Source organism: Eutrigla gurnardus (assembly GCF_963514095.1).
Source record: "Eutrigla gurnardus genome assembly, chromosome: 3".
NCBI lineage: Eukaryota > Metazoa > Chordata > Actinopteri > Perciformes > Triglidae > Eutrigla > Eutrigla gurnardus.
Window position 1 is genome coordinate 18,361,588 of NC_139917.1, and position 25,303 is coordinate 18,386,890.

General features: G+C 41.1%; 2 protein-coding genes across 2 annotated transcripts in view; both read right to left on the reverse strand.

The window, feature by feature from the left end:
* The window catches only part of dpcd (deleted in primary ciliary dyskinesia homolog (mouse)), a 183,095-nt gene that overhangs the window by 90,357 nt on the left and 67,435 nt on the right, over positions 1-25,303 (reverse strand). The window lies entirely within an intron of this gene.
* Positions 3,844-6,703, reverse strand: lbx1b (ladybird homeobox 1b). Its single transcript, XM_084004876.1, has 2 exons — positions 5,823-6,703; positions 3,844-5,319 (listed from the first exon to the last, which is right to left on the reverse strand). Exons 1-2 carry the CDS (start codon positions 6,148-6,150, stop codon positions 4,832-4,834), a joined length of 816 nt encoding a protein of 271 aa, XP_083861002.1. The 5' UTR covers positions 6,151-6,703; the 3' UTR covers positions 3,844-4,831.

Sequence of the window (25,303 nt, forward strand, 5' to 3'; positions counted from 1 at the left end):
TGCTCAGTGGAGTAACTGTCCTGTGAACACCAGCAGGTGTCTCTGCTTATCTCTCTCCTCAGTGGCCGAGCAGCAAGAGTTTGAAGATTATCAACATCTGCTTTTCCTTTTCCACTTCAACCCTTATATACATATATATATATATATATTATATAGTTCAGTATTTCATGTCACAGTCTGACCATGAACGTTTCTCATAACCAACATGCTGCAGTCTGACACATAATTAAAATGATGAATCCAGTCGGAGATCTGACCATCAGAGACATCACTGGCTCATTTGACTTTATTCATGTATTTGTTTATTTTGGGGGGTTTTCCACTAAGATATTATATTTGCCATCACTTCCATCCAGTGACTTTACCACCTGAGCTCATGATTATATAACATTCATGTTGAAGCAATGGATTATATTGGAAGCTAACATACGTATACGTACAAAACCATTCTTTTTTTTAAATCATTCTGTGGTATTTATCATCCCCCAAACTCCATCCGCCTTTGATCTGAAGCCTGCTGCTGACACCAAGACTCTGAGGCTGATTAACTTCCACATCAACTCCAGGCTGTGAAATTATTTCCTGTCTTTTTTCCTTTTTTTATTTACCTAATTGAGAGTACAAACATTTTCAAAATAAAATCTTTCCTCCCCCCCCCCCCTCTCTCTCTCTCTCTCTCTCTCTCTCTCTCTCTCTCTCTCTCTCTCTCTCTCTCTCTCACACACACACACACACACTGGTTTATTCATAAGACAAACAAGCATAAAGGTTTGCCATGGTTGTAATGATGTTAATCTATCAGCGCAGTGGCTGCAGCAAATTAACAGTTTGGTCCAAATGGTGAGGTTTACTCTTTCTGACTCTGGTTTTAATACAGTGGACACGCAGCAGCGGTAGAGAACCTACATGTATATATTAACTGATTTTCCCTGGTATATGTTTTCAAGCTACATCCCCAAAGATCACATAGCCTGGATTATTTGAATGATCAACTAGAATTTGATTAATATGCAAATTTCCGAACAAACTGTTCCATTTGAGCCTTCAGCGCAGCCTAATTAATCAACAGTTAAAGGAAATTAATACATACATCAATTCTGTCAGGAACATGCTTAGTTCAATCGCCCGTAAAATTGAAGTTTGAAGTATTAACTGGCTCCACAGGAAGGCTATGATTAAAACTCCACTATTCAGGCAATCCAGGCAAATATAAAGTCATTTACAGATATCCTTTTAGAATACTTATTTAATGATAATAATACTAATAATAATAATAATAATAATACAAAATAAATTAATAATAATAATGTGATGATGATTATTTCTGCCTGATATTTTTGAGAAGTCCAACTGAAAACAAAACTAATCAATTCGTTTGGAAGCTTGTCTTTATTGCTGACACTCAACTAGTATTAATTTACACTTTGCACCTGAGACTGTTTTTCTACAAGGTGCAAATAATAGAGAGAGGGAGAGAGAGAGAGAGAGAGAGAGAGAGAGAGAGAGAGAGAGAAAGAGAGAGAGAGAGATTTAAAAGAGGGGAGGGGAAGAGATGAAAAGAGAGAGGGCTGTACTATTGTTTCAGTAGGGACTCATGCATCAAACTTCAATTTTCCGGACGATTGAAGTAGTGATTTTTTCCATCTTGAAGTGAAATACTGAAATACACTTAAGACCTCCAGATTAATTACCACGAAGTGGTCCCACAGACTGTAGTATTACTTATCGCCGGTCCGCCTGACAAGCTCTCATAAAATAAGCAAGTGAAATCCATAAACTTAGCCTGCCTTAACACTCTCTCCCTTCATAAATATCCTTGATTCAGAATAGGCTGCAGAAGACACACACACACACACACGCACACACACACACACGCACGCGCACACACGCACTCACACACACACACACACACACAATGCTGTAATATACACCTCAAAACAAAGCATTCCTTTTTGAAAATACGTTTTAAATCTACATCTTCATATTTGCAAGTCAATTTCCAAAATAATTGGTTCAATTCAATGGATTTTTTTATTTGTAGGTACCTTAAAAATCAAGGGTAACCATTTATTAACTGAATATTAATAAATGTAAATTAAAGGAGACAAATTACATATTTATAATCATAAAGTTACTATAGTGGATGGCTTATAACACACTATAATGCAGTTGTGAGCCGATATAAGGCTTTTAAAGTGTTTATTAATATTATTGTATTGGTATTATTTGTTAACAACTCTCACTTCTCCTATGAAATCATGTTTTACATCATTACATATTTGTTGTACTTTATTGTCATTACTTATCTGATTGTACACCATATGGAGGTATAGTTGTCAACAAATACATGAATAAACACTTATATCTACTTACAACTACGTTATACTGTGTTATAAACCGTTCATTAAATACTGCTTATAAATTGCAAATAGGGGGACTTAAAGTAAAGTGTTGTATTATTATACCTTTTCACGATAGGACTAATTTGCCTACAGAGAATTTACAATAGCTTCAGTCATATTAAGTGTTTACGGGTCTATAAACTTATTCAGGTTGTCCTGAATAAAAAAAAAAGTTTCAAAAATAAAAAATAAAGAAAAAGGCCCCACTATAAAACAAGTCCCAAGAAGACAGCCCTACTTATCATTTCTCTGGACAAAGAGAGTTAAACGGGAGGTAGCCTTTTGAGCTCCTCTTTTGGGCACTCTCCCTCTTTCTCACATCACCATGTTTTCAGCTTCATTAAACTCCTTAAAAACAAAAGAAATAAAGAAGCAGCAGCAGAAGAAAAAAAACACAGACATGAGAAGAAAACCAACAAAGGACTCTCTAACCAGACTTTGGCATAAATGTCACAGTCTCAACTCTTTATGGCTCCCTACTTAACATTAAAAACACTTCCAACAAAAATCCATTTCTTGTTTAGAAAACCTTCTTGGACAGAAGTCAAACATATTATTCCAGAGCTAAAAAGCGGAGAAAGACAAGCGGCTCACAAAAAAGGGGCAGTTTCATTGTAATTCATTGACTTGTTCAAAACGCCAGGCGAAGAAAGGGGCTAGACATTAATAGCCGCAGATGCCCTCATGAAGGGAGAGTCTATGTAGGCATTATGGCCTTTGTTCGCACCCAGTTAAACTGTTTAAAAGGAGGGTTAACTCAATCCATCAAATTGTCTGAATTTGTGAGGAAATTTCAAAAACCATATGGCCTCCAAACGTTTGCGTCCTTTTTGTGCGGTGGGACACACTTGTCTCAGTATTGCTGCCTGCGGGGGACCGGCCCTGCTCCTTTGTGGCTCGTCCCATCAGGGAACGCGGCTCATTTGTCCCCACTTTTCATGCTTTACGCTCAAAATTACGGCCCAGTCCCGCAGAACAAAAAAAAAAAGCTCTATAAAAGGCCCGGAGAAAACTGGCCCAAAAACTTTGTGTTTTTTTTTTTTTTTTTGTGGCATCCTCGTCTTTTCCCCCCCGGCACCAGATTTGTGTTTCTCACATAAATTTTTGCGACGAATAGAGAAACACGTCTAAGGGTCAAGAAGCCACGATACGCATTTAGGGTGTGAAAGGAGATGTGAGATTCCGGGCCACAAAATGTTTAGAGCATCCTAGCAGAAAAGGACACAAAGGGGACAAAATAGTTCAGTATAATAACTCTAAATAGGCCGCTTTTGATAGGCTTGCACGCCCAGATTTGGCAAGGAAAGCGTGTTTCTAAAATGATTCATTTGGTCCCAACAATAAAGAAAAAAAAAGCCCGGACTATTATATCCATAATAATAATAATATAAATATTAATACCTCAATATTAATTCAAGAAATACAACATAAAAGATATATTCCGAAAAGCCATTTTATTCCCATAGTAGCCTATATACATTACAGTCTGTGCATTGGTTTTTCAAATAATGTCCTGATTTGAGAAAGGCACTTACAGGTGTACAAAACATAACAAATTTATAACTGCAAATCTATTGTATCCAAACAATAAATCTAAAAAGTAGCCTATAGCTTGTCTAAATCACCGCAATATTCATGTTTGTTTCACGCCCTCGCGTGAGCATTCCCATTAAACGCATAACTACGAGTTTGCCTTTCCGATCATCATGGTCAACATCATCATCATCATCATCACCATCATCGTCATCATCATCACCATGCACTGCAGCATCGGGACGCCAAATGTGAGCTGAAGTCAGGAGGGTCCGGTCAGATGATGAGGAGCAGGAGAAGAGGAAGAAGAAGAGGGAGCCGGCAGTGACAAAGTGACTCAATGGTGATTTGGCTCACAGGAAAAAAAAAATTAAAAACAATTAAATACAAAATAAAGTAAAAATAAATAGATAATGATCATAAATCAAATCATGCATTTACATGCAAAAAAATATGAAAAACGGGAGCACTTTCATTGTGTTGTGTGAGGGTAGGCCTTATAGGAAAAGCGATAGCGCAAGTGTGTGTGTGTGTGTGTGTGTGTGTGTGTGTGTGTGTGTGTGTGTGTGTGTGTGCGTGCGTGTGTGTTGGCCTATAGTGTAAAAAAATAATAAGTTACTCATGTCATTATAGACCATATTGCTTTGATTGCAAGAAGTAACAGTTTGCGAATGAATACATAGTAAAATACCACTGCATATTTCTTGTTCTGTGTTCATGCTTCACTATGAATAGGTCTATCTGCGCCGATATAAAAGTCATTACATTTTGGTACATGTTCTGAGATATGGTATACAATATAAGCAGTAAGTTACAAGTCCTCGGTAGGTTGTTTTTTTTTTTTTTTTAAATCGTCTTTTGTGTTTTTCTCGACCTTCGAGCGCCACGCTGCGCCATCAGTCATCCACATCAATCTCCACGTCCTCGTCCTCCGAGCACTCTTTACTAGTTGTGTGGTCTGAGAACGGAGACAGCGGCGAGTTCCGCAGTTTCTGGGCGAGCTCGAGCTCCTGCTGACCGACCCGCGCGGGGGAGTCGGGTCGCGGGTGGCCCAGCGTGCCATTGGCGCATTTCTCCAGGTCCGCGAGCTTGGCGAGCTTGTCCAAGGGGACCTGGCCGACGGCTTTGGCCGACTCCACGTCGGCCTTCATCTCCTCCAGGTCCCGTTTTAGCTTGGCCCTCCGGTTCTGAAACCACGTGATGACCTGCGCGTTAGTCAGGCCCAGCTGCTGCGCGATCTGGTCCCGGTCGGCCGGGGACAGGTACTTCTGGTACAGGAAGCGCTTCTCCAGCTCGTAGATTTGGTGATTGGTGAACGCCGTCCGCGACTTCCGACGCTTCTTCGGGGTGCTTCTCGTGCCAAAAAGGGTCATCCCGTCGCGGCCTGTGAGGAGAGACAGAGGCCGTGTGAAAATCATGAAATCCTGCAGGTGCGGCGCGTCTTCTGCACCGCGGCAGCGTGCGCGTAAAAGTGACCTTAACGCCAGGAAAAAAATGGCACTGAAAGCGACCCTTTGTGAAACAGTAGCCTATAAGCGTTCCCTCTCGTGGGGACAGGTAATTACAAGAATATTACACAGGCACCACTGAGAAACATTGAGCACCGTGCACACGAGACCCTAATATTAAAGAATAGCCGTGATGGTTTATTGGGTCCTGTGCAGACCAGAACATGAACACGCCTTTATTCCATAAGACACTTTAAAGGAAAATGTGCATTGGTGAAAATGCCATTAAACAGGTATTTAATACGTGTATCGCATGACAGGGTTTAAAATACAATGGAATTAAATTGTTAGCCTATTTGCTGTGTGGTGGAGGCTATTGAATAACACAGAAAAACGCTTTAAGGTGTGTTAGAACTGCACTTCTGGGATGAAGATTTACCTTCTGCAGCCTGTAAAACACTGACTTCCAGCCCCTTGAAGGTCTTGCTCGCCAGCTCCTCCAGCGCGCAGAGCGGGGACGTCTGGTTGAGGAGAGCCCGGCTGGACAGAGGGATGCTGGACGGACGGTGCTTCTCGGAGGACGAGATGAGATGAGCCGTCCCGCAAATGGTGTAACTTCGCTTCACGGACGGTTTGTTCAGGATATCCTCGATGCTGAAGGGGGTGAGCGGCTTGTTGGAGTTGGCAGGAGGCGGCAAGTGGTCCAGCGGACTTCGCCTCCTGTTTTCCACTGCATCACATTTGGCCACTTCTTTGGATGTCATCATTGGTTGTGCGCAGAGTTTGTGAAAAGGACTTCGTTGAAATAAAAACGCGGTTTAAAGCGAGCGATGCTATCGAGGAGGGGGGGAAAGAAGTCACATAACAGTTGGGAGGTAAAAAAACAACAACAAAAAAAAAAACACACTACCAAAAAAACCAACAAAAACCCCAACAAAAAAAAACAAAAAAAGATACAGAGGAGAGAACGAAGAAAAGAAAATCTTATTCCAAAACGGGATGTCTTCAAAGTGTCGATCCTCGGGAGCAGCAAGTCCGCAGGAGTGAGATGCCTCCCTGAAAATGGCGAGGTCCAAAGAGTTGACGATTACTAACAAGTTATCATTGATTGGTAGGTAATCAATTATCTCCAGTGGCACTTTCGCCCTCTTCCCTTTCACTCTTTGACTATGTTGCAGTCCAGTGCGGGGCTTTTTGCGACTGGGGGTGTCCCATTAATTAGGACGCATGGCTGGAAGGAGGAGGAGCCCGGCGGAATTATTATAATGCTTTGTGCTCTTATCATCTTCGGTCTAATTTAGTCGTGTGGTGAGATACCGGAATAGGTATATGGGGTAAATGAGGGGAAACAGAGAAAGAGAAAGAGCGAGAAAGATTGGGAGGAGGGGGGAGAGATGACAATCCGTAGCCTATTTAAGCGTTTTTATGCGTAAAACTTTGCTTTTAGTTCAACGGGAGTTTCTAGGCTTTTATTTTGGATTATCGGATGTTGCCAAAAAAAAAAAAAAGAAAAAAAAAAGGCAAGTCGACTCGCGCTCAGAGTTGTCGCAGATAGTCAGAAGGATTTTCCTCGACCGAAAGCGTGGATGATCCTTTGTTTTGTAAAGGTAATGTAGAGCTGGGCCATATATCAGCTCTGATGATTCCTCCTCTGGGGCGGGAGAGAAGGAGCAGCATGCATCCCTCTCAGCAACGCCAAAGCCGGGCCATAACTCAGGCGAAAGGGCTCCTTTTTTCATATCATCCGAGAAATATTTCATCACTTCTCAAATTTCCCCGCGTCCTCCAGGTTTGACAATGATGAGTTTATTTTGTTGCCGCTCAGAGGAATTGGCGACAGGCTATTTGCATAAGAAAACGAATTTACGCAGCAGGAAGAAATAGGCCTAGATTATTTTTTCCCCCCCATCAAAACTAAAACTATTTAAATGCCGATCAAAAGAGAGAAAATGCTGGTTTTTCATTTCATGGTATTTTAAAACAATTGCCGATAGTTACTGCAGAAATGGAAACGGTAAATCAAGCCTAGACGTGCAATAGTATTATTGTTATTTTGCATTATAATTATATTGTTGTCGTTTATGCTGTCTTTGTAAGATGCTGTGTGTATTTACCTTAATCATGTCTGTTCAGAATGCTTTAATATAAGCTTCATGTAAAAAAACATCAACTGAGTAGTGATGTGATGATGAAGAGGAAGATAAGGATGTAGGATAAATACATGATCGAATTGTAATATTTGCATTTAGCCTAGTTAATTAAATGTTTCCTATTATGCTACTGTTGTATTTTATTTGATAAATGAAATGGCTGTATTTAATCAGCCAAGTCCTGTTCATGGCTGAGGTGTCACAAAGCTTCCTACCTGCAATTTAGCTGAAACATTACACACAAGGTTCAGAGTCTCAGTGGAGATATTTGCTTCCCCCTACATCACATGTCTGTTACAACAACAGATAAAACATTAAAACAAATGTCCATGTGTTCAGAAAGACATCGCTGGCTGTCAGTTTGTGAAGGGCTTCTGAACTTATGTGTCCAGTTGAACTTTATCAGGTTATGAAGGCGGTTTCTATTCGCTGCTGGGGAGACGTGAGATCTGGTTTCAAAGGTAAACTGTTCTTTGGATGTTGTGTTGAATTATAACCAACTTTTTAAAGACGTTTCTCAGAACACATGCCACACGTTTCGTTTAGGTTCCCAATTATTTTAACAAAACCTTTTAAAAAAAGGGGTTTGAATATAAAAATAAAATTCTAAACAAAGATAATTATATATGGCAGAGCAATTTAAGAAGTTTTAAGAAACTTAGATGCTTTATAATGTCATTAATGCATAAAATAGCAATTCTTAGGGTAAAACAAAATTTAGCCGTATGAAAAAACACAAATGTATTAATAATAGTCTTATATGTATTAAATACATCTTATATTATTGTGTTAAATCTCTGTAGCCTACCTAACAGGCAATATGTTTTGTACACGCATCAGCATTAGAAAATAAAATAGGAAGCATTAACATTATAATATTATTTTACTCTTGACACATTTTGATACATAACCAAACTATAAAATGCCATGAATAGCATACGGGATGTTCCATAGTGGGAACATAAAATGTAAACTGTAACATTTCCTTTTTTTCCCATCAAACGAGTGAGCCGGCGGAGCAGCCGCAGCCAGCGGAACAGTGCCTGTTTATTAAAGACAGATATTTGTTGTTGTGTGTCTTCATCTTTGTGTCTGGCTTGCCAAGGTCATTGACACGGCCGGCCTCTCAGCTCTCCTTTAGCCACAGAACTTAATCTCTTAAACTACTAGACTGTGCCGGGGACGTTCCCTGGCAGAGGTCACCAAACCAGTCCACTGACTGCCTGGAAAAATGACTCTTTCTGATATTCACTCATATATATTAACGCCTTCCGGTGTCTAGTTCTTGCTTTTTCCTCTGGAAAGTGTGGTGGATGTTTTCGGCTGGATTTGGAATAAACCCTCCTCCTCCAAAAAAGCTCTGGTAATCATGATCCAGTAGTGTTAGAGTAGAATATTTTCACAACACTCCTGTAATCTGCCACTTAAACGTATTTACAGAACACAAGCCCCCTTTTTATTTCCAACCAGGTGTTGATTTAGGCCTTCCACACTGCGGTCTGTTAGCTTAAAGTGCCACCCTGCAATATGTGTGAGTGACCTCATGCAGGAGGAGACACAGCATTCACTGCAGGCTCAGACTGCGATTAGACAGCTGCAGGGGAAACTATCCACATTGTAGCCATTTTGTGAGACCCCAAAGATGGGTGTCATGTCTCCCCTCTCCCAAAGGCCTCCCTGTTATCGCACATGACACCAGATATAGATACACAGAGAGAGAGAGGAGGGGGGGGGGAGATAGCCTCAGATGTGTGTCTCGGTTTAAAACATGTACTGTATAAATCACATGTCATTACCAGAGGTCACTGGCTGAGGTACACACCATTGGATGGTTTCATCGCGAGGGCCAGTCTGGTTGGAGGAGAGTGGATTTATCTCACAGTGGGATCTCTGGAGAGGCTGCCATATTTTATGTGACCAGAGATGTAATAACAGGCCTCTGACAAATCCCTGACGGCCCGGCTTCTCCTGCCTCGCAGTGCAGTGCCAGCGCTGCCGGAACAGAGGATCATAAGCAGCACCATTATCACTGGGATGCCGCACTGTGCCGCTCAGGAAGCTGTTTCCTCCAGGGTCGGGGTCTCTTTGCTGTGACTTTCACAAGGGTCTCGTTAAAGGATTAGTTCAACCAAATCATAATAAATACTCTCATTTACCTCTGGTGGTCTTTGGCCACGCAATCGTGGTTTTATGTGCCCAAATATTCACCTCGGAGACTTCAGATTCAGACCCCCGATTTTTTATTGACTCAAGACCGTAATTACATGGTTTTAGAATTCAAACAATATATACAGTAATGAAAAAATAATGGCGACCCAGCAGGAATTAAAAAAAAAAAATCTTTAAAGAGAGACTACAGGTATGTGATTTTTTTTTTAAAGAAGAAATTACATCAATCTTACAAATGAAAAGTTGATCTCATAAGCTATAAAACACCACCTTGCTCAATTTAATACTCTCAGGGGGTTTGCTGCTACAGCCTCACTTGGTCTGGTATGACCAGTAGCTTCTGGTGGCTCACGTTAGCTCGATGGATAATTACACCTCTTGTGTTATTGTTATACAGGTTTGAGCATTTATCATCATCTTATAATTGTAACTTGTGGCCACTGCTTCACTGGCTTAATTAGAGGCCAAACATAACTCTTTGCTTCAATTAGCTTAAACATAGACGTGTGGTTTAGATACATTGGCAAATATATCTCCCTTTTAATGCTGGAGTAATTTGATAAAGAAATATTTATACTAAAAAAATGGTCAGATCATTGGCTTAATGCAATACAGTCTAAAATTTAAAATATTATTAAAAATGTATATATTATTTAACAAATTGTACTTGAAGTATTAAACATAGGCTACCCAGTACTGCATTAAAATGGGAGAACCATTTGAACATTTTTTATTTCAACCATTTTTTGGGGTATCTTTATACAAGTTCATGTTTTCTAATCTAATCATGTGATGGTTTTATAAAAACTACATCTGTCAAATACATGTAGAAGTCAGAATGTTTCATTTACTCCACAATGCTTCCCTGAAATTTAATGAAGGAGGTAGAAGGGAATAGAAAGCTCAAGTGCCTCAAAATTATATTTACTACTTGAGTGAATGTACTTTCCTTTTTATTTGGGTGAACTAATGCTTTAAAAATGGAGGATCACCTCCACTCCATACTAAAAAGGAATATCATGAGGTTTGATAGTTAAAAATAAATAAATAAATAAAAGGTTTGACTCACTGCGTCCAGTGCTTCAAACACCCTATCCTGGAAAAAGAAACATAAAAACACAACAGTCAATAAATTAACATGTCATGACATGATCCCCATGCGAGGAAAAGCAAAAACAGGTGCACCGTCTCCCAGGAAATACAAGAAGTAGCTGAAGTTACCCCATGGGGAGTGTATAATAGAGAGTTACTCTCTCTGTAAAGGAACCTTTTCATGGGTCTCTGGCTGAAGTAATACTAATTATTCTCACTGCTATGGACGTTATAAAGAGCCCTTCACTCAATAAATAGCTTCACACCAATGTTTTAATGCTAAAAAGGTGCCAACATTATATTTTCTCCCTATAAACCCCAAAGCTGAATCCCATGAGAGATGTTTACGGTGTCTTACCTGGTCGAGCAGTTGCTCCTCTCACGCTCCTCTGCAGGCAGCCAGTAACAGACTGGCTGCACGCCTTCTGATCATACTGGTGTGGTTTGGGGCCCGTACACTTGTTGTTGGCACAGCCTGAACATAAGCAATTCCTAATTTACAGAAGGCACACTTTGAAAATGGCACATATCTGGCCATCGGTTCTGAGTCCGTGCCATGCTTTTTGACCATTAACACAACCTTGTTTTTTTTACTCATCCTTTCACAATCTGTGCAGGAGTCGCCTCCGCACGCTTTCCATGCTTCTCTATATTCACAGGCTGCTGATGAATCCCTCCTCTGCACTATGAATGTCACAGCGCAGCACTACATAGTGCTTCATTTCAATGTTCTTCCTTTCTCATCTACACTTCACCATAAAACACAGTAAGCAGTGATGCTGAAGGATTGTGTTATTTGGGATGGCCAGGGTGGAAAAAAATTATTCAGCGCCTTTAGTAATAAAAACTGCCAGAGGAGAACTGGGGAGAATTATGACAGCAATCCTTTAGTTTTTCGTTTGTGGATGCTTTTTTGTTGTTGTTCTTGTTGTTGATGCAAAGAGGATGGAGAGACCTTGAGGTGAAAAACAACAGAAAATCTAATTTGTCACATTCAGAAGGATAAACACCAGCTGCATATCCGTTGATTACTCACATGTAAATTTATAGATCAACCTGGTTTTTAATACGTATTACTTACCACCTCCTGCAGGCTGCAGTTACCTGCTCAACATTTCTAAACAGCGATCCATCCAAGATACCTCATCAGCTCGAGCTCAATCACTTACTGTAGGACTATAAGCCCGGTATGCCTAGTGTCTTGTTTTTTTAACCACATCGCAGCTTATATAATTCAAACATGTACTTAAAATAAGATAAGACCACCAGGCCATTCTAATTACATGAAGCGGGTTCGGCTTGTGTTAATTCAATGCCCATCGGGGGTTTTCCAATATGGCCGCATGGGAACAAATGCCTACAGGTCAGCTGTTTTCCCTGTGAGGAGAGGAATGTCTTCCGTTCTCCTCCTCACTCCCATTTCTTCATTCTCTCCATCCTTTGTCAATTAGTTTCTTTTCTGTCTCTCACTCTTCTTTCTGTCAGGTCTCCCCTTCCAGCACACACACACACACACACGCACACACACACAAACATTGTCTTTGAGAGATGGCCTCTGTCTTTCAATTAGCCTGCAATGGCCCTCTTACAAGGCTGGCGTCTGGCGAGTTAGGCCCACAGCAGATGCTGCTGTGGATTGGCCGTTCATCTGCAGCCTGCGGACTGTATTGAATAGTCATTAGGGTGGAGCTGACTATTCATGACAGAAGAAGTGGCTTTGTGTGGGAGGGGATGCTACTACATCAGGTTATCTTTATTCTCTTGTTCTCTGTGGGGTTTTTTACAGTGTTCAAAGAAGGAGGCTCCGATTAGGAGGATAAACAGATAATGAATGGGGACTCTGCTTGACAGCGTTTCTTCAGTGTTTAAGGGTTTACGTCGCGATGGTTTGTTGCATGATTTGATCAGAGATAGAAGAGGACGAAGCAGCAAAAAAGAGAGAGTGACAGAGATCACCCCCCAGTGGGCAGAAAAGCCACGAGCCAGTCTGTTGCGTTTGTGTATGATTTTTCGACTCTCTGTGGGTCCGTTCATGAAGCACCTGGCAACCCTGCACAGAGGAATATGGTGGCTGCCATGACCATACCCCAACACGCACACAACCATATGCTCCCATTGTCATTCCAATGAGCTCGGACAACATTCACTTTCCCCTCCTTTCAGCAAACGCTATCAATACAAACCCCATGTGGAGGGGCCCGGGTCAAGAGGAAGACTCACTACAAAGTGGCTGCTGACACACAGAGAGGCACAAGCACACACACACAAACTCATGCATTTATAGACTCACACACACACACACCCTACTGCCGCCCTCTGCTCCTCCTCCCCCTCTCCTGAACCCCCGTAGGCTGGACTGAGGAAATGTGAATTAGCTTCATCAATGCAGAGGTTAACATTGCGCAAAGACGATATTGACCTCTCGTTGTATTCTTGGTTTGATGTCTTTCTTAGGGCCAAATGCTTATGAATAAAAATGGCAAGGGGAGAGGTTGACAAAGGGATTTGTCTGACTAATGCCAAGGGAAAACCCCTCAGGGAAAGCCTGGTTAAGCCCAACACCACTGAATCCCCCCCTGCAGTATTATCAATCATGGAGTGGCTCACACTGCGCTGTTATTGTTTTTGCCATAATTGTGTCAGAATAGCTTTCATTTGTCTCTAATGAAAAGTGTCTGCATTCATCATGCTAATGCAGTGACAACATAAATATCACACGTGGCAACATATAGCGCCCTCTTCAACATGTACCATTCAAAATGTGCCGGAAACATATGTGCTGCCTGCTTGCGTCTGTGTGATAATAAATCATTTAATTTCATTTTAATGTGTAAAAAATTAAAGGGTTAGTTCACCCAAATGACCAAAAGAACCCCCCCCATATTTTCTCACTTGGGCACACAGCCACACAGATAGATTGGTATTTATTTGCTCAGGTTTTCAGATCCATTTTTAGAGCCAAATAAATATAATTGTGATGATCACATCATGGAAAAAATCCAATCTGCAATTTTTATTTCAAGAAACGGTGTCTCTGTTACTCTGGATCAACTAAACAAGGGACTATTTCTTTGGTTGAAAGTAGTTCCACTACAAATGGTTCATGTTGAGATCTGTGGAGAACTGAGAAATCGCTTCTGGCAAAAGACACAACGTTGCTGTGACCATTTAAACAATTAAGGGGAAACATAATTATAGTCTTTCTAAAATAAAAAAAAACGAAGTGAAAGTGGCAGCTTAGTTCAGCATATAGATTCGACCGAATCAGCACTCGTATGACAATCGATCTATAAAGTATTTAATGGCATCCTACATGAAAGTGTTGATGGTAATAACCATGAGAATGAACATAAACAACGGAAAACCTTCGGGCAAGAAGGGTGAGGCAGGTTCTCAACCTTTAACCCTGATATAATTGAAAAACATGTCCGTGTTGGTTGGTTACACAAGAATTCAAAGTGGTTTGTTTCGGAGAGACACTAAAATATATATATAAAAAAAGACTTTCACTTGCAACATGCAGAGCTGAGATCCCTTTTTTTTCACAATCAAAATCCCTTTTTGTCACTTTTTTGTGTGTGTGACTGGAGATGCAGGTGCTCATTTTTTTTTGTGTAAACAAATTAAAGATTGCACACTCCCACACTAACACATTATATGCTCCACAGGGCCTGGGCTTGTCTTTATGAGTTTATTAAAAGCGTCTTGTTTTGTATCACGCTCTCCCAGCAAAGAAGCGTATAACCAATATATCACACTGTTATTGTGGGTAATTAAGTCCAAAACTTGGTGTTATATGGTGCCCGTTGTGCATAAGCAAAATTGACCATTTTAATTGCAAAGGAAATATTTGCTTGCACTTTATCTAGCGTGAAAGATAGTATTACTCTTCTTAATATTGAAGGAGGAGGAGGACCCGGAGAAGATAGCACAGGCATTCATTATACTAACAGTCCCCTTTAAAAATGAATGGTAATGAGACACAACAGCTATTTACTTTGCTTTAATGCTGTGGCATGTAGCTAGCATGCCCCCCCCACCCCCACCACCACCACCTTCCTGCAAATACCCCTGCTGTTGCCCAACGGTTTTTAAATCTTCAGACTTGTTACACTGCAAAATACAACATTGCATTAAAAATTAAAGAGGTATGAGTCGAGCCCAGACAAATTCACCTTGTGCTGATTATCCTGCTAATCAGTGCAATGCAGCATCTGCTTTCTACTGCTGCTGCCTGCCACGCACCCATGCTCTTTTTTTTCTTAATTATTATGTAGGGAAAGATCCGTCCTCATCTATCAATCATGATTATGAATCTCACATCCTTTTTTCTCCTTCTCTTTTCTGTGTTCTCTTCTGCGTCTCGTCGTGCAGTATTTTCCCAGGCGAGCCCAATAACCGGCTTCTCCCTCTTTCTCCCCAACAGATGAGTGTGGCCTGAAGGAAGAGCGCTGCCATTCATCCAGATCTGTGCCTGTTCCTGCCGTTTAAACCCGAGCAGGCTCGACTAATGCCCCTGCCTCACTTCTCCGCTGCGCTGCTGCTTTATAGGCTTTGTTCGAGGTAGCTCCTTTATTCCCCCCCCCCCCCCCCCCATCCACCTTTTTCATATTTCTCACCTCCTAATTCTCGCCCCCTCTCTCTCCTCACCGTGATTTCTTTGTTTCTGTCCTCTCATCACCTACTTTCACCTCCTTCTCTCGTGCTTTCATTTGCCTCTTTTACCTCACACATCCCTCATTTTGCTTTCTCCATCTCCTCCTGTTGAAAAAAAAAAAAAAGGGAAAGGGAAAATGGGTGGGGGGGCTTAGACGAGAAGTCGGTGGCGTTGAGCCGAGGAGGACACACTCCACTTAGATAAATATCCCCATCGCTCTGAGCAGAGCCAGGGAGATTTATTCATCCGCCGAGCTGGCAGAAAATTGACTTGTTTCATGGGGGCAGGCTAGTGACGCATCGCCATGAGAGGCAAAGAGACAGGAGGGAGGGAGCGAAGGAGAGATAAAGAATGATAAAGGGAGACGGCACATGGGGAGGGAGAGAGAGAGAAAGGATGGAAGGGAACATGGTGGAGAGAAAACAGGGGGAAAAAGGGGGAAAAGAGTAAAGCGATTTAGGGAGTAGGGAGGGAGAAAAACGATAAAGAGAGACGAGAGAGAGTGATGTCCCTCCCCTTGTACCAGAGGATAAAGCCAGTGGGGTGGTGAAACACTGATGAGGGAAATGGTACAGCTGACATTTATATAAGAGGATATTGATGAAGCAGAGACAATAGCAGACTCAATCCACTCCTCCTCATCCTCTTTTGCCTGCTTTCTCTTGTTTACTACTTTTCACTCTTCCTCTACTTGTCTTTTCTCCTCTGTCTCCTTCAACTCTCTCTGTCATTGGACTGACAAAGCGGTGTTATTGGCCACTACATCCTCATTGAGAGAGAAGGGCCACAACCTTGGGTGACTAAGACTACAGCCACCAATGCATCACAGCGATAATCTCTTATTTTCTCACTCCCACCACGCACACACACGCACACACACACACACACACACACGCACACGAGCCAGGATGCAGCAACATCTTCCCTCAACAGAAAAACTACAGTGTTCCTGTGTTTCATATCGCGTCCATGCTAACACAGCAAATAGAGAGGAGACGAATGCTGCCTCCCCTCGGCTTTTCTGAAGAGGTGAATTGAAAGGAGGTGTGTGTGTGTGTGAGTGTATTTGTGTGTGTGCTTACTTGGTGTGTGTGCTTGTGTGTGTCTGTAAGTGCGTATGTGTTCTGGGAGCGATGGGGCGTGGAGGATTTCTGCTTGTATCAGCACCTGGGCTGCACTGAGAGAGAGGTATACAGGGGAGAAAGATGGGGGATCTGGGAGTATGTGTGTGTGTGTGTGTGTGTGTGTGAGAGAGAGAGAGAGAGAGAGAGAGAATGGGGGTGGCTAGCAGGGAGCAGAGTATAATTTAGTCGTACCAAAGCTCAAGGCTCATGTCAACCTTGGATAGGGACCCAGGATGATAATTTGAATTGGGAATTAAGTCACCAATCAATGGTTATACTTATGCTGAATCAGTGGTTTATTAAGGGAAGAGAACTCAATCATCTGATCGTGTGTGTGTGTGTGTGTGTGTGTGTTCAGACGCAGGTACAGCTACGCAAGTGTGAGAATTTGCATGCTTCCTTTCTGTGGGTGCAGATGTTTTGTGCTTTATTTGTTTGACTGTCTTGTTTGCTGAACACTCCCAACCTACTAATGAGTCCTTAAAACCAAATGTCAATACATTTTTCACCTCCATCAAAAATACTTACTGGCATTAGAAACAATTATTCATGGGATGTTTCCGGATTATGGTTGAAACAAGGGACACACTGCGTTGTCATGGGTGAAAAATACCCTTATGGTCATGCTACTTCTGCCTTTGCTCCCGACAGACATCAGTATTAATGCACACAGAGCTTAACTGGGCCTGACCCACTGGTGGCTTTTTGAAAATCTTCAATACAACCACAGATATAATGCAAGGGTTTCTATGCAAAAAAAATTTGTTTTCTGAATTACCTACTAGGAATATATACAGTACAAAATAAGCCACATTCCTGAAATGTTAATTTTGTCTAATTATGTTGAGCAATGTAAAATACATTCTAACATTAACAACATTGTTATTCAAGTGATGCTTCACCTAGAAACTCAAAAATCAAACATTTCCTGCCTGTGGGCTTAAAAGATGGCTCTGCAAAGTTTCTAGTTTTCTTGTTTGTAACTCAACTTGGATTTAGTTTAACCTGATTTAACTGAGAGCCTATTGTAAAAAAAACAAAAAAACTCATGGGCTTAATTTATATTAAGGCTTAATTTATATTAAGGCTTAAATTAGAGAAACTTGAGGGTTTTGCTGCTTTGAGTGACAGGTGGGTGCTGTCTCAGGGCGCTAGCTGCTAGCTGTCTGCTTCTCTGGGTCTCCCGGGCCTCCTCAGCCCCACCGACGATCCACCTCCTTGACTACTTTTGGATTAGCCACAAATTAGGCTGTCATCACCGCCAATATGGTGACAGCCGGAGTCACCCACTTTACACTTCACAACGGCTCTTCAGAAACCTTTAGAGGATGTCACAGAGACTAAGTCCATATTTATGCAGTCTCCAAACACATATTTCAGCCAAAGCATGACTAGGGAAGATGTTCAAGAACAATGTGGGCAAACTTTGTTGAATATGGCTACAGTTTCAATATTAGCCAAATGATTCTGGAACCCCAATAGTCCAAATAAAGTCCCATTGGGCCGAAAGACCATTTGTCTCACAGCCCATTATCCTTGAAACAAATGCCCATTGATCTGAAGGCTATTTCTAAAATTATACACTCTTCATGCAACAAACAGAAGCACGATTATTTATTGTGCAGAATAACACCATCAGATATTCTTGACCCACCCTATTCTGCCTCTTATTAGTCCTTGCCTTTGTTGGTAGGGTTGGACGTGCGTTAGTTAGGCATGAGGAGTGAGATTGGTTAAGTTTAGGGCAAGAATATCAGTGTAGGCCAACAGTATGACTCCGCCATGGTAGGAAAATAAATATCAAGACCAGGAAGGCCTATGATGTAATTTTGCAGAATAATTATGTGCTTCTGTTTGTAACACGGAGAGTTTGTATTTTAATTATTTTTCATGATAACCGAACTGTTGAATGAATGGGCTTTGGGTCCAATGGGACATATTGGGGTTTGGCAATAATAGGCCACCGGAACAACGGCATGAGCCACAAACTGAAGCTATAAGAACCACTCACACAAAGTCACCAGAATAGGAAGAACAGAAAAACCTCTAGTTGTTCCAATTTGGGAGAGTTAACACATTATATCACAGCTGCTAACTTTGTAGTTACATAATTTAATAGCCTGAATTAGGTCATTTTGTTATGTTACATAGATGTAGCGGTTCATTAATGAGTGTAAATGGATATAAACAAACAAAACCTGCCATGATTGATATTTTAATTTTACTATGAGGGTTTAATATTGTTTAAAGAGTACACTGGAATTTGAGAAGTTTGGGTGAAAATTGTAATTTCATTGTTCACTGTTGGAATTACTTGTAACTGTTGTTAAGCTGACTACAGCTGCTTCCCTTTGAGAAGGAGCTAGCTACAGATAGTAAATGTTTGTTATTCAAAAGGTTTTCTTTTTTTTAGTGTTTGGTACACACTTCCTTAAATCATGCTATCTACTCAAAGGAGCCTACCAGAAGACTACATAATCTGTTTTAGCCAGCATCCAACATGTATTGAGGTTTGAAAACCTGCCATATTCTCTAACTCATCTCTCTTCTAACACGACACAACTGTAAAACACCCCAAAACAAACAACCTACACACACCACAGTTTCAAACGACCTCAGGTTTCCTTGAGGGACTATAAGGTCCGTGTGCAATTTCCACATATGAGAGTGTTTGTACCTCTGGAGTCGGAGCAAATGTGAGTGGCAGCCGTTGGAGAGGCACCGTGACCTTCTCTCTCTGGACTGTAACTCAATCAGAGCTCAAGGCGTGACACCGTAACCCTGCGTGGCAGGAAGAGGCCTGGCTGCACCACTCTGCTAATGCCTTCACTAATGTCCGTGACCGCACCGCGCTCATATCCCCCCGGAAAACAAAGCTGCTCCACTGCCAGTTCCTTACGAATGTGAGATAAGCCTGGTTTTTGTGATTCACCGCAAAATGTGTGTTCAGGATGACGAGTTCACAGGTTAACTTTTCTCAGGTTACAGGTTCATTAAGGGAATTAATGATGCTCCTGTGGCAGCTGGATTAAGAGAGTATCTGCTTTCCTTCCAGGCATGCTCTCCAAAAAGTCCTTTGCAAACAATGTGTATTAACTACGATTATTTTAAATGGGCTGTAAATGGACAACGGACACTTAAAAGACCATGAGCCCGGGTGTTTTTTTCTCAGGCTATTAGGTGGCATTAGTTTAGTCAGTAACACTTGTAGATGTTTAGATAAGGGAAGCCAGCTAATCGGATTATGTGGAGTTCATCACTAACTCCACAAGTTGGAGGATGGCCGTGTTTCATCAGCTGCTGAGAGGAACCACACGGATTGTGTTGTTGTGCTTACAAACACCTGTATACTCACTGAGTGGGTTTTGTGTGCTGCCTTTCAATAAAACGAATGAATGATATTATTAATCATTAATATTAAAATTTGATTTATGATCAGTAAGTCCTCATTTAAAGGAATAGACTAACTTTTGGGTTAATGGCTAAGGATGTTGTTAATAACTTTTGTATCATAAACTCATGCCATGAAAAGACCAATACCAACAACTAGTTAGCATCCTTGAATACCTGAATGTGGCAATCAGTTCCAAGCTCATTTATAGTATTGGATCTTTGAAAATGGTTCACAAATATATTTGAAAAGATTAAGATCTTAAAACAGCTGGGCATCGTAGTTCTTAGCAAATAAATAAACTAGCTAATTGTGCATTTGCTGGGGGTTTATTGTCAGTCGCAGATTAATACAAAGTTGGTGCTCCATTGAGTGTATGTGGGATTGACTGCCCATGTTCACCACAATGAAGGAAAATGTCATGTTTTAACAACAATGGAGTTCTATGGTATAAAGGAAGAGATATATAACAAGCCTTGGACACATGGACAGTACTTGTTGGTAGTAAATTCATTGGTGGTTTTTGTCTTTTATGGGATTTGTTGACAATAAGAAAAATAGAGAAGATCACCAGGCTTATCCTTTAGCCACTCAGTAACTGCAGACCTGATGGGTTATCATCAAGTAAGAAATACAACAAAATATGACCCTTCATCAGTGACTTATTCAGTCATCAGTCTAATAAGCCATCATATTTCCAATTAAAAGGGCTAAACTTCAATGGATAAACCTTTTCATGTGTCCAATTGAAGGTGGAGATATGAAATCAATAATATATGTACATTACTTTCTATTCATTTAATTCTAAACGATTTAAACCGAAACATAAAAATATCATCAGTAAACAATCGTAAATGAAAACCTAAAACTTCATGTTAAAAAAATCCTATGCTTGGTGTAGTTCTGCACTACTCTTCCTATTGTACATAAGTTGCATGCAAAAATAGATAATCAGGATTTTATGTTCTACATGTTTTGGAACAGGTGCAGCTTTCCAAATGAGTGCAGCCCATTCTTATCGCTTCACCCCTCAGTCGGAAATCGTGAGAGGGGAAAAGGTCAGTCCAATGAGACGAACACTCTTGACCCAGCTCGTAAACTTTGAGGTGCCACGGATAAAAAAAAAAGTCAAAAATTCACGTTTGGAAGTGATGGAGAAGTCTGGTGTACTGTGTGTCGGCATGTGCGATCAGCCTCCATGTGCTATTTCAGTCTGCAGTCAGTTTTGGGTGGATGCACATGCAAAGTTTTGAATCGGATTACATGCAGCAGAACCAAGACAATGCATGCAGAGAAATGTGAAGTTGTGCAGGCATGCACCAGCAGACGGACACACAGCTCCACAGTAACGTGTTCCATGAAACTCACTGTTTATTATCCAGCTGGTGTTAGGGGAAGGACTTAGTTGCAGGCCAGGGGTCATGGTAGAGGGATTTCATGGTTAAAGAAGAGATTGGGTCACTTGTGTGAAGTGAGTGTGGCCTCGCAGAGGTGCAAAAACAAAGAGAATACCAAATGAACACACTGGACAAACAGAGTGGAATAACAACAGACAACTTCCCAGAGAAAAGAGTAACTATGTTCTGTCTGAAAGTCCTGAAAGCACAAAGCAAAACAAAAGTAAAAATATTAATATTATTTACCGCCCTTATTTTCCCATCCCTGATCGCCCCCAGATTTGCATTTGAGCTCTCCATTTGTCTTTACCGGTAAACACAATTTAATATTAGAATAAATTACAAATGGAAGACTGATGTCTGGGGTAGATTTTTCTCGCTGGAAGTTCAGACGCCGCCAACATTAATGTCCCTTGCCACTGTTGGAGACATAAATCTCTTTTTCCCTCTTTTTGCCTTGAATCATATAGGAATATTGAATTACTCCCCTGCTCCGCACACATAGAGGCATTGTGCATTACATTGACTGATAAGCTGTCACCAGCAGTTTAACTTAGAGACATTCAAAGAGTAATACACCGGTTGAGGATAAACTAACCCCAGTCCCCTTAGAGTAAGCTATGGCGCTGTCACCGTGTAAAATACGATGGGGGCATTTCATATAACATGCAGCATCTGGCATCAGAAAATAGAGGAAAATACCTCTGAACAATGCTTGGTTTATGGCTGTTTTCATACTGGGCGACAGTTTTACCCTTGAACAAAAGGGAAAGCTTGGATCAAAGCACTATAAAAGACTGATATACAAGCCTCCCTGTGATCTTTTGACTCTTGAGGAAGGATTGTATCATTTTTGAATCAGAAAACTTGAGTTCTCAATATACAACAATGTATTTTATTTTACCATCAACTACTACTATTATTGTAGTCTCCCTCCTTACAACATCACCGGTGGTTATATTCTGAGCTCATGTGTGTGCAAACCTTCATAACTCCTTTTATGGATCAGTATTTATTTATGTATTTTTTACCTCTTTACCATATTTATGAGAGCAGCTAAAGGGCCTTTTTATGCTACAATCTGGGAACAACCATTAATGCTTGGAGTTGGACCAATGGGAGCGAGCCATCTCTCACTCGTTGTAGTTGGCATGAGAACGGGCCGATCCATCATGGCAGGTTTGGCGACAGTGTGACTTGTAGCACTGTACGCCCCTGTGCTTCAGGGTGGTCTGTCCAAATCAACATCTGCATGAGAGACTCTGGCAGAGCAGCTGAGTACGGGGCTACTCCTGTGCGAGTGTGTGTGTGTGTTTTTGTCCTGGTTGTTTTGGTGTTAAAGTGCCGCATTGTTAATGTCCGCCCTCTGAATGGGTAGAGACGATATTACACCTTGAATAAAGCATTGCTTAGATTAACACAGGAGGAAGGGAGGAGGGAGGACAGTGATCGGAGACTGCAATGTTTCGTTTTTCTAGTACCTTTCCATTTATGATGTTGAAAATCAATATTTACATTGGAGCAATAGAGGTTGACTGACTACAAGGCTTGTGTGAACACGTTTCAAGTTTTCCGGACTGATTTGCAGATGTTTACACATGCTGCAGTTACATAATAAGCCAACTTAGATTTTGTCTGTGTGATTTTCACAATTTAATCGAAAACAATCATTCTGCTAAAACAGATGTCAACTTTCAAAATAAGTTACATGTATATAAGGCTACAGCAGTTGTGTGGGTGTGATTGTATTTGCACAGACACGACACCATTCTTTCAGAATACAGAATTAAAAAAAAGAGCTTGAAATTATTTGTTAAGCAGAGTTACAGAGGTTTTCTTGCAGCAGCAGTGATATTCAATGCACATAGATGGCTTATCTTTTGAATATTGGTGCACAGGATTAATTCAGTATCTTTAAATCCAAGGCTCTGTGTGACAAAGAGCCGCTTAAAGGTAAGGCCATAAAAATGTGATATAGCAAAGGACTGCCACTGACTGAGAGGCTGAGGGAGGACATAAACAAGACGGATGCCCGTCTCCTTTAATATAACATGAAGACTGAGCTGGAGAAAATAAAACACCCCATTGTAATGAAATGCATTTACTGCAGCACAGGCTTGAAATCAGGCAGAAGTGAGCACAAATGTCAAAAGAGCTCTCCTGTTGAGCAGAGCGGCAGAATTAAGAGGCCTGATATCTAATCCATTTCCTGTGAAACCGGCGGTGTAGAGGACATCAAAGAGAGTTAAAGGGGATTCAGTGAAAGCTGCTGGAGTGGCGAGGCGGTGAAATATGGCACATTTGGTTCCTTCTCTCCCCCGGCACTGGGCCTTTGGAATAATTAGAGCCTAATTCTGTCTAATTAACGGACTCAATTACTCCTGAAGAAAGCTCATCAAAAAGATGGCGGGAAAGCAGAGGAGAGAATGGTAGCGTTTTTTCTTTAATTAATGAACTGAGTTGAATAACGGCCATGGAATTAAACATTTCCCCCAATGTGTATGAATTGCAAATTGGAGCATCCTTTTTTTTTTTCCGAGACGGGAGCCCAGGGGCTAACGCTGCTGTCAAGTAGCTCTCTAAAAAGTCAAAGCGCCGATGCAGCACTAACAAATTACTTAAGATTACCATCTTTAGCACATGCGGAGGTCCTAACGAATAGCGATGAATTAATATGCCGTCTGTGTTCCAGCACTCCCATTGGCTATGAGTTTCACTGATCTTAAAAGAGCCAATAAACCAGGCACCAGCGTGAACTTTATGGAACACTTTTCTTCCTGTACAATTGGTTGTCTGTCGATTGCATATTTCACATCCTTGAGACGTTGATATAAGTCTTGTTAAATTACTCAGCTGAGATGGAGCTGTGCATACACGAGTGTTTTCAGGGGTTGAAAACTTTTTATGTGCTATCAGGGCCGCGTGTATGCGTGTGTGTGTGCGTGTGTGTGCGTGCAAAGTGCTGTGCTGTGCTCAGCAGCTTTAAAGGCCCAAGGGTCGGCTAAGCTAACTCACTGCCTCAGCACTCTTTAGCTCAGCTCCTCAACACATTCGCTGAGGCACTGGGAAACAAACTTAAAGGCCCAATATTATCACCCATATGTAGACGAGGAGAGAGCAACACAACAGCACGGGAGACATTTGTTGTTATCCTTAGTGTAACCAGTGTTTTTCTGCAAGCTGACAGATCTTCTGCTACACAAAAGGGACATGAACATCCAGCTATAATATTCTGAACAGGTAGCTTTTCTTCGTAACGTTTGTATACGCTTGTGTGGTCGTATATTAGGGGACTTTTTTTTTATTTTTACAAATTGACGTTGCATCCCAGCTGGTGCAACGTTTCCAGTTTGAGCATTGAGAAGCCAGGAGAGATAGCGTTGTATCTGCATCGCAGTCATCCCTCGACCTTTTTTAGATTTTGATTCTAGGCTGTGGAGCTCAAATGAGTTGTTCAATCTGCATGTCAAGCAACAACAAAAAAAATAATCTCAAATTAAAATTCAGCATCATTGGTGTTAAATGCCTCCAGGATAAAATTACCCATGCAGCTGGTAGTTAACTGATTATAGAGCATTTTCTGCTGTTGTGGTTTTGTGCCATTAAAGTCTCTTCTGCCATAAGTGGATAAGTTATATCAGAACAGTAGAACATACAGTTTAGTTAATGAATCACTAGCACTGAAGTTTATGACAGTTTCCAAAAAGCAAAGAGTAAACTGTCAAGAAATACATCATTCCTTTATCTTTAGCCACGGAAAATTGGCTTTCCTTTTTTCTCTGTTTTATATTACAGGGCATTACTGGAAATATGAAGATTTACATTCCTAGATTTGGATGTAGCATTTACAGCAAAGAAATATGAAATTACAAGAATTTTGAAAAGATTATGTTTGCTTAAATACAAAATAAACTTTAGACAGTTTTGAAAGTAATATATG